This window comes from Cebus imitator, unplaced genomic scaffold (assembly GCF_001604975.1).
Source record: "Cebus imitator isolate Cc_AM_T3 unplaced genomic scaffold, Cebus_imitator-1.0 Scaffold111, whole genome shotgun sequence".
Taxonomy (NCBI): domain Eukaryota; kingdom Metazoa; phylum Chordata; class Mammalia; order Primates; family Cebidae; genus Cebus; species Cebus imitator.
In genome coordinates, this window is record NW_016107426.1 from 2461278 (window position 1) to 2470183 (window position 8906).

Sequence of the window (8906 nt, forward strand, 5' to 3'; positions counted from 1 at the left end):
AAGAAAAGTCAATGTCTGGCTTCAGAGCTTCAAAAGGAGGCTGACTCTTAGGGGCTAATGCAACTGGCAACTTTGTTGGTCAGTGCTTATTTACCATTCTAAAAATCCTAGGGCCCTTAAGAATGATGCTAAATCTACTCAAACAAAGCCTGGGTGACAGAGTGAGGCTCCATTTAAAAAAAAAAATCCATTTCATAAGGCTAATGATTGTCTGATGGCTGGCCAAAGTCATGGTAAACTGAAAAGCTGGAAAGGATTCACGGTTCTCCATGTCATTAGGAACATTTGTGATTCATGGAAGTAAAAAATCCCAACATTAACAGGAGTTTGTTAGAAGTTGGTTCCAACCCTCACAGATGATACTGAGGGGTTCCAGACTGCAGGGGAGGAGGTAACTGCAGATGTGGTGAAAACAGCAAGAGGGCTAGAAGCGGAGCCCGAAGAGGTGACTGAACTGTACAATCTCATGACCAAGCTAACAGATGGGGGGAGTTGCTTTTTATGGATGAGCAAAGTGGTTTCCTGAGATAAAGATGCTGTGAACACTGTGAAGGACAAGGAAGGTTTTAGTATATTACAGAAACTTAGTTGATGCAGCAGCAACAGGGTTTCAGAGAACTGACTCCAGTTCTGGAAGCAGCTCTACGGGGGATACAGTGCTACATCAAGCAGCACCCCACGCTACGGAAGAATATTTTGTGAAAGGAAGAGTCAATCGGTGTGGCAAACTTCATTGCCTTCAAGTGAAACTGCCACAGCCACCCTACCTTCAGCAACCGTCCTCCTCCTCAGTCAGCAGCATCAACACGGAGGCCAAACTCTTCACTAGCCGAAAGATTATGCCTCGTCTAAGGCTCAGATGATAGTTGGCATTTAGCAATCAGGTATTTTTGATCAAGATACGTACACTGATTGCACTCTCAATGGACTACAGTGTAAACGTTACTCATAGGGAGTGGGACACTAAAACGTGTATGACTCATTTTACTGCCAAGTTCGCTTTCCCGAGGCGGTCTGGAACTTGACCCTGCAATGTCCCCGAGGTACGCCTGTCCTTAAAAGCAAGCCTCCCGTGGGGGCAGAAGTACTTCTTCCCTGGAACTGTCGGGCACCTTGTCCTCCCCCTCCTCCACGTAGAAAGCAGCTTTGCCCAGCCAGGCCTGAAGTTCCGTAAGGACGGATTCGTCTTCCCTAGCTCGACACGCAGTCATCCAGCCCTCTAGCTCTGCGGTCCTCAGACTTCACTGTGCACAGCAATCACCTGGAGGCCTTGCTGAAAAGGTTGCTGGGCCTCAAACCCCCAGGATTTCTGATTCGAGGTGGACCCCAAGAATCTACATTCCTAACAGGTTCCCAGGCGGTAACTGATGCTACCGGTCTGGGCACCACAGTTGGCCCACTGATGTAGTTTGGCTTCTCCCAAAGACTTTCCGGGGCCAAACCAGCTTCCTCAGCGGAGCTGTGCAGATCATGGCCATCTCCGCCGCCCATCTCCCCAGGCCCCTCGGAGCTAGGACTCAGCTGGCACCTGGGAGGAGGCAATACTTAGTAAAACAAAACACCAAGACACCAGGATCTTGTTAGCTGGATATATTTCTTTTTTTTCTTTTTTTTTCTTTTTTTTTTTTTTTTTTTTTTTTTTTTTTTGTCACAGAACACTGTTTGCAGTAGAGGAAACTGGCATTGCAGTCTGGTGGTAAAATGGCTTGTTCACATAAACCAGTACATGTTCATCCTTTAGCACAAAAAGCCCTAATGGCGCGTACCCTATTAAAATTCAGGACATCTCCAATATTCTCTCTCTCTGTTTTTCTTTGTCATTTTTTTCTAAAATAAACATTTTCAAGGTTTGTCCAAAAGAAGGCCATCTAGGTTCTCGGCTAGCGGAAGACTTCAGAGCAGCTGTTGCACACTTGGCCTGTCACCTTCTCCAGGCTGGCAGTTGATTTCTTATTTTTTTTCCAACTCATTTTTATTAAAAAAATAAAAAAATGCTCCAACTATCAGTTTTACAAAATCTCTAAGGGAAACACAAGAGCAAGGTGCTGAGGTAAAAAACACCTGAGGTAGCTTTTTCTGTGTGTTTTTCTCGTTAAAAAAATCTGTAAATTTAACGCCCTGGGCCAACAACCTCGTGTAAATTTCTACTTTTCCTCCACATTTTTTTTTTAAAGAAAGAAATCATTTTGCTAAATATTGATGGCTTATACACCAAAATGCAAAAAGACAAAATACATTCTTTCATTGCGGAATTTTTTTCTTTGTTTGGTTGATGGGTCGGTTTGATGGGTTCCCGTTTTCCTCTTCCAAAACGCTAAGACAAGTACCATTGACTCTTGTTCTTTTGAGTAACCAAGTGTAGTTGAGGCTGGTTTGTGTGTTTCGCTTTTGTTCCTTGTGTGTGATGTGATACTCAGAGCACTGCTTTGCCTGGGGGGGGGGGAGGTGCATAGATACAGGATTGAGATGGAGGGATGAGGGAATTCAAAAGAATGGACAAGGATGAGAAGGGGCGGGGAGGGAAGGGAGAGATAAACAGAGAGAGACAGAGAATTACATAGCAGTATGCAAAAAACCAGTTTAAAACCTGTGAAGCAAAGAGAAATGGGTGTATGAGCTAGACAGGGATGAGGAGTGACAGAGTTTCCTCTTCAAGGAGACGGTATCCCTTCTGTTGACATACACAGGTGATCCAGAACTGCGGTGAGTGTCCTTCCGACCAGATTTCCCTCTGGGTGAATTTTGTGTAGCTGGCCTCGAAGCTCCTCTCTACACCGTGAGACCTCCCAAAGAAAGACTTTATTCTTTAAAGTCTAGAAAAGCCTGCTTTCTCTTTAAAAAGGAAAAAAAAATTAATAATTGATTAAAAATTGGAGTTAGTTGAGTTATTTGATATATTATTTCTAAAATATATTACCGCGGCAGGCACCCCATGTAACCCACAAGCCACGTATCTTAACATCTTCCCCTTCTAATATGTACACACATGTACAGAGACGATTTGCCACAAAAAACGGTGTGCATTTTGCTTGGCTTTGAACATGTTCACCTATGTTAGTTCAACTAAAAGGGATAGCGTCGTGGGAGTGAAGGAGAGATCCGAGTGGATGGTGAAGTGGATGGCTGAACCTGCAGAAGCCCTGGGGCAGGAGGCAGGGCCGGTGGTTCTGGCCAGCCTGGCTGACCTTCCCCACCCCTCCTCGGCCCCTGGGATGCTCGGGGCCTCTGCAGAGTCCTGGCCGCCTCCGCAGACTTCTCATTCCTCAGATGGTCTTTGGTTTGCTCCCGATCTGGCTGGCTGTGTTTGGTCTCATTCTGTCAGGTGTTGGAAGGGCTACATTCATCCGTTGTTTTGCTGGTGCCTGTGGGAGCCTCACTTGCTGCGCTGTGAGGCGACTCCCTGAGGGTATTTCTGCTCCTGCTGCTTCACCTGTTGTACAATTTCCCTGATCTTGCGCTGTGCAGTCTGCAGCAAGGGAGAGAAGGGAGGAGAGGACAGGGAAAAAAGGAACCCAGTTCTGAGGACAAACAGCAGGGGAGGTGCTGGGGCTTGGGGAAGAAGCGTGGTATGCTCAGCCAAGCATCAGCTACCTCCGCCCTTATTCTGCCTGGAAGTAAGTGGCAGAGGTCCCCCCACACTCCCTCCCCAAGGCCCAGGGTAAGGGGATGGAACTCTGGCAGCTTCCAGTTCACTGCTGCACAGACAGGCCAGGAAACAGAAGCAGGGAGCCAGCCACAGGGGGCTGTGCGAGTCAGATGCTACACCTGGGCTCCCTTGCTGCTCCTGCCCTGCCCCCATTCTAGAGCAGCTCAGAGGGCAGCAGTGTGACGGGCAGGGGAGGGAGGGAGGAACTGAGCCCAGACACTCTACCCTCAACAGCTGGAGCACACACATGAACCTGTCTCCTCACCCAGCCCAGCACTGTCCCTGTGGGAGCTCCCCGCAAATTCAAGTCCTGTAGGAAGCGGACATGTTTCCAGAACATGAGGAGCTGAGCTGGGAGACAGCAGAGAGGGGCGTGGCCAGGACTCTGACTGCACAAGACCCAAGTGAGAATTTCGAAGGGCACTGGGTGTGTGTGTGGGGATGGTGGGTTGGGGGTTGGGGGGTCTAGAGTGTGACAGGTGCCCTTCCCTGGACGATCAGTTCTCTTGGCACAGGCACAGGCATTGGAAGGGCAGGCTGACAGCTTAGACAAACTTCGGCGTCTGCTTATGCCAAGTACACTGTTTGTCTTCACTGGCTTAGAACAAAGACCAGGAATGCCCTCTCCCAAAACTCAATTTACAAAAGCATCAAAGAGAAAGAGACCAAATGACGCTGAGGCGCTGGCCTTTCCCAGCAAAAGAGAAGCAGCTGTGTGGAGGTGCGGTGTTTTTTTTTTTGAAACGGAGTTTCACTCATGTTACCCAGGCTGGAGTGCAATGGCACGATCTCGGCTCACCGCAACCTCCGCCTCCCGGGTTCAGGCAATTCTCCTGCCTCAGCCTCCTGAGTAGCTGGGATTACAGGCACGCACCACCATGCCCAGCTAATTTTTTTATTTTTAGTAGAGACGGGGTTTCTCCACGTTGACCAGGATGGTCTCGATCTCTTGACCTCGTGATCCACCCGCCTCGGCCTCCCAAAGTGCTGGGATTACAGGCTTGAGCCACCGCGCACGGCCGAGGTGCGGTGTTTTGATAGAGTGGGTTGTGGTGAGATGGGAGGAGGAGGAAGAAGAGAGAGAAATGAGAAACAAGGCTCTTGCCATGAGCATGTAACCTTTCACAGTGAGTGCTCAGGCTCTGGGGATGGAATCCAGAGGGTGGGCTTGCCTGGCTTCCAGCGGGGAGGCTGAGGATGCCGAGACCATGCCCTTAAGCGTTGCAGGGAGCTTGGAACTGGCTTGGAACCTGCTTGGCTTTGCTTAAGGGCTTAACTCTGCTCTTCCTCAAGCACCTAGCACACCTCAGGGATGACAGTGGAGAGAAGTGTGAACAATGTCCCCTGCTCTGGGGGCCGTCCCTGAAGAACCAGGAAGAACCAGGGAGAGGTTCCATGTTGGGGGGGATTGGTGCTCAGGGCCTGTGGCCACCTGGCAGGCCACCAGTAGCTTAGCAGAGAACTGAAGAGAGACTTGCAGGAGAGACGGGGCCCTCAGCACAGTACCTGGCTAGCAAAGAAGTGCCCGATAATTCTGACGATCACTTCCTCGTTTTCATCTGGCGTTTGGTCACGAGGCACGATGACTTCTGCACTGGTTAAGTTCTGCAATTCATTCACCTGTGAAGGGAGAAAAGGCCATGGGGTGGAGAGGTTCCCTCCGCATCAGTGAGGTGGACTCAGGAGGGAGTGGAAGGGGTGGAGTGGGGGAAGGAGGAGGCTGGGCTCTGCTCTCCTTTCCTTTTATCTAGGACACCCCTGGGGGCTTCCCTGCCCCTGGGAACATGGGGCCATGTTGGTTGGGCCCTGAGAGGCTCAATGACAGGGAGAGGGAGTCCAGCCATGGACCCCTGGGGCTACTTCTGAGGCTGAATTCTTATTTTTTGAGACGGAGTCTTGCTCTGTCGCCCAGGCTGGAGTGCAGTGGCGCCATCTCCACTCACTGCAACCTCCTCCTCCCGGGTTCAAGCAATTCTCCTGCCTCAGCCTCCTGAGTAACTGGTACTACAGTCGCCTGGCACCACGCCTGGCTAACTTTTGTATTTTTAGTAGAGATGGAATTTCACCATATTGGCCAGACTGGTCTCAAACTCCTGACCTTGTGATCTGCCCACTTCAGCCTCCCGAAGTGCTGGGATTACAAGCGTGAGCCATCGCGCCCAGCTGAATTCTCTTCTTCTGGAGTTCCCATCAATGCGGCCTGCACATGCTCACAGAGACCCAGGCTTTCCAATAACCCCCCACTCCTCACCCCAGCCCATAAGATCATTCCTCCTGGACATGCTCTCCTGGGTGCTGACCACGAGACCAAACCTCCTCTCCGTTAACTTTCTCTGCAAATCTGCCCTGCTGTTCCCTCCTCGTTTTCACTCCTGCCACCAAGTCTTGCTCATGCTGTTCCTGCCCTTGGATTGCTGTCCTCGCTTCCTGCCACTGGATCCCATTCCAGGCCACCCCCATGAAGCCTCCAGCCCATGCTGAGCTCCTCATGTCTCCAGCCCCGGCCTGCACTGTTTCTGCTCCCTGCTGCCTCACTGCACCTGCTTCCCAACAGGAACACACACTTCTCACAGGCTCAGACCCCATCTTCTGGCCTCTGGTATGAGGCCCAGCTCAGAGGCAGGTTCAGCGTGTGCTTTAGGAGAAGAGAATTCAGTGACTGGCTCTGACATAGCCAAACGGGACACCCGGGGCTCGGGCTTCCACTCCCTGCTGATCCATCTGCTTTCTTTGCTGCCTACATCCCCACTCTGCCTAAAGCGCAGGGTGCGCCCTGGGAGCCTGACTGCATTCCGCAGACAGGGAATCATCTGATTCCACACCATTTTATTCTTTGGTATAAAGCTGACTCATTATAGCTAGAACTTGGTTTTCAATTCTGTTTAAGGGTTTCTATATAAAGAGCTTTACAGCTAGGCATGGTGGCTCATGCCTGTAATTCCAGCACTTTGGGAGGCCAACGAGGATCACCTGAGGTCGGGAGCTCGAGACCATCCTGAAAAACATGGTAAAACGCTGTCTCTACTAAAAATACAAAAAATTAGCCAGGCGCGGTGGTGGGTGCCTGTGGTCCCAGCTACTTGGGAGGCTGAGGCAGGAGAATCACTTGAACCCCAGAGGTAGAGGCTGCAGTGAGCAGAGATCATGCCATTGCACTCCAGCCTGGGTGACAAGAGCGAAACTGTCTTAAAAAAAAAAACAAAGAACACTTTACAAAAACAGCAAATCTCACACACACACACACACACACGCACACACACTCAGCACTGGAGAGAGCCCACAGGTTCCTGCCACCCAACACTGCCACCCTGCGTGCAACCTGTGCTAGGCTCCGCTGAACTGCTCAGAGCTCATCTGCCCACCCAGGCCAGTAAGTCACGTTCCAGAACACACCTGGGTCTTCAGACCGGCTGCTCGTTCCGACAGGCCTCAGAGTTAATGCCCTGGCACCTGTCAAACTCCACTGCGTTTGTTACTGCCACCTTCCAGTAGAAAATGTAGGTGATCTTTCTTTAAAAAAAAGATGTCCTTCTTGCTCACCATCCCACTGCTAAACTAGCTCCCCTATAGCCACGTTTGGGAAACAGCCAGAAGATGGAGCCTGCAGGAGGGAGAGTCAGGGACTGGAGGCGTCTGTCAGGAGGGCCGGGCGTCGGGAGAGAGCGCAGGGCGTGGGCCTGAGTGAAATTCAGGAAAGGCAGTGGTCTGCCAAGTGGGGTAGCTGCCAAGTGGGTAGCACATCTCTCGGTGGGACTCCTGCTTTTCTTTTTTTTTTTTTTTTGAGACGGAGTCTTGCTGTGTCACCCAGGCTAGAGTGCAGTGGCACCATCTCAGCTCACTGCAACCTCTACCTCCCGAGTTCAAGCAATTCTCCTGCCTCAGCCTCCTGAGTAGCTGGGATTACAGGCGCCTGCCACCATGCCCGGCTGATTTTTTTTTAAGTAGAGATTGGGTTTCACCATATTGGCCAGGTCTCAAACTGCTGACCTTGTGATCTGCCCACCTTGGCCTCCCCAAAGTGCTGGAATTACAGGCGTGAGCCACTGTACCTGGCCCCCATTTTTCCTATTTTTTTTTAACAGACAGGGTTTCTCCATGTTGGTCAGGCTGGTCTTGAACTCCTGACCTCGGGTGTTTCACCCACCTCGGCCTCCCAAAGTGCTGGAATTATAGGCATCAGCCACTGTGCCCAGCCTTCATTTTTCCTATTTTAATGGCTGCTCTGTGTGGGTCTAAAGGGCAGTGGAGACCTTCATTTACCATGGAGCCAAGATGGGTATTACTGGGCACAGGAACGTGGTGCTTTTGGTGCTGGGCTTCTAGCACTCTGGATGGGGGCCCTAGTTGTACAGTGAAGCTGATGACATTTTTGTCCTTGGGATCCTCATGCCTCAAAGGGCTCAGATGCCAGGAGAGCCTTAGTTTGTCTGCCAAAGACCCTGACTGTTCATCGGGAGAGAAGGCACCAAGGGGAGTCTGAGGAATTCAGGCAAGGCCCGGGCGGGGAATCTGACCCAGGTGATGAAGCGAGCCGGAAGCACACTTACGGTCTTGCCACCTTTGCCAATCACCCGGCCAGCTGTGGAAGAGGGCACTCTGATATGGGCCTCCAGCTTCACTTCTTCCTTGGGGTTAAAGAAGTTTTCTTCTTTCAGTTTCCCAAAGATCCGACCCTGGGCCTGAGAGAGCAAGACATGACTAATGACTCTCAGCCAGTCAGCAGCCAGCCACTTCATCCGTGCTGCTAAGGGCATTGGGGAGTCCAGACAATGGGTCACCCCCACTCCCATGCTCTCCGGGACACACAGGAAGCTGCGCGCCCCAGCCTCAGCTCTCTCACAGCCCTGGGAGGCGCTACTCCTGCCACATCCAATGGCTGCACTTGGAAAACTGTGATGGGCATTCATGTTTTGGTGGTTTTCACAGGACTGCCTCCTCTAGGAAGCTTTTTGTGTGTCAGGGTTAACCGGATGGGTGAGGGATGGAACGCTATGTCTTATTTCCACATCATCACCTATAAATGTTTGCTTGACTGAATTTTTTCAGGGAATTCTTAACTCCCATCATCATAGGGTCACACCCCTAGTTATTGAAGGACGGAGGCGATAGAGGTGCTAATGGGATTTGAGGAGCCTGATGTTGCTTTTTTTTTAATTAGAACAATTTTTTTATGGAGAACAGGGTCCTGCTCTGTGCCTAGCCTGGAGTGCAGTGGCACAATCACAGCTCATGTTTTCTTTTTTTTTTTTTTTTGCTCTGT

General features: G+C 50.8%; 1 protein-coding gene across 7 annotated transcripts in view; it reads right to left on the reverse strand.

The window, feature by feature from the left end:
- Positions 1–1640: 1640 nt before the first annotated feature.
- IGF2BP2 (insulin like growth factor 2 mRNA binding protein 2) overlaps positions 1641–8906 on the reverse strand; it is a 176943-nt gene continuing 169677 nt past the window's right edge. For 4 of the 7 annotated variants that reach the window (XM_037741960.1, XM_017538408.2, XM_037741956.1 and 1 more), the window contains 3 exons: positions 8194–8325; positions 5153–5266; positions 1649–3466 (listed from right to left, as the gene is read on the reverse strand). In XM_037741960.1, the coding sequence (XP_037597888.1) occupies positions 3374–3466; positions 5153–5266; positions 8194–8325 (339 nt within the window). In that variant the 3' untranslated portion in view covers positions 1649–3373. Of the gene's footprint in view, positions 3467–5152; positions 5267–8193; positions 8326–8906 lie in introns of all 7 variants that reach the window. The other 3 variants (XM_037741958.1, XM_037741957.1, XM_017538407.2) reach the window with 2 other exon arrangements.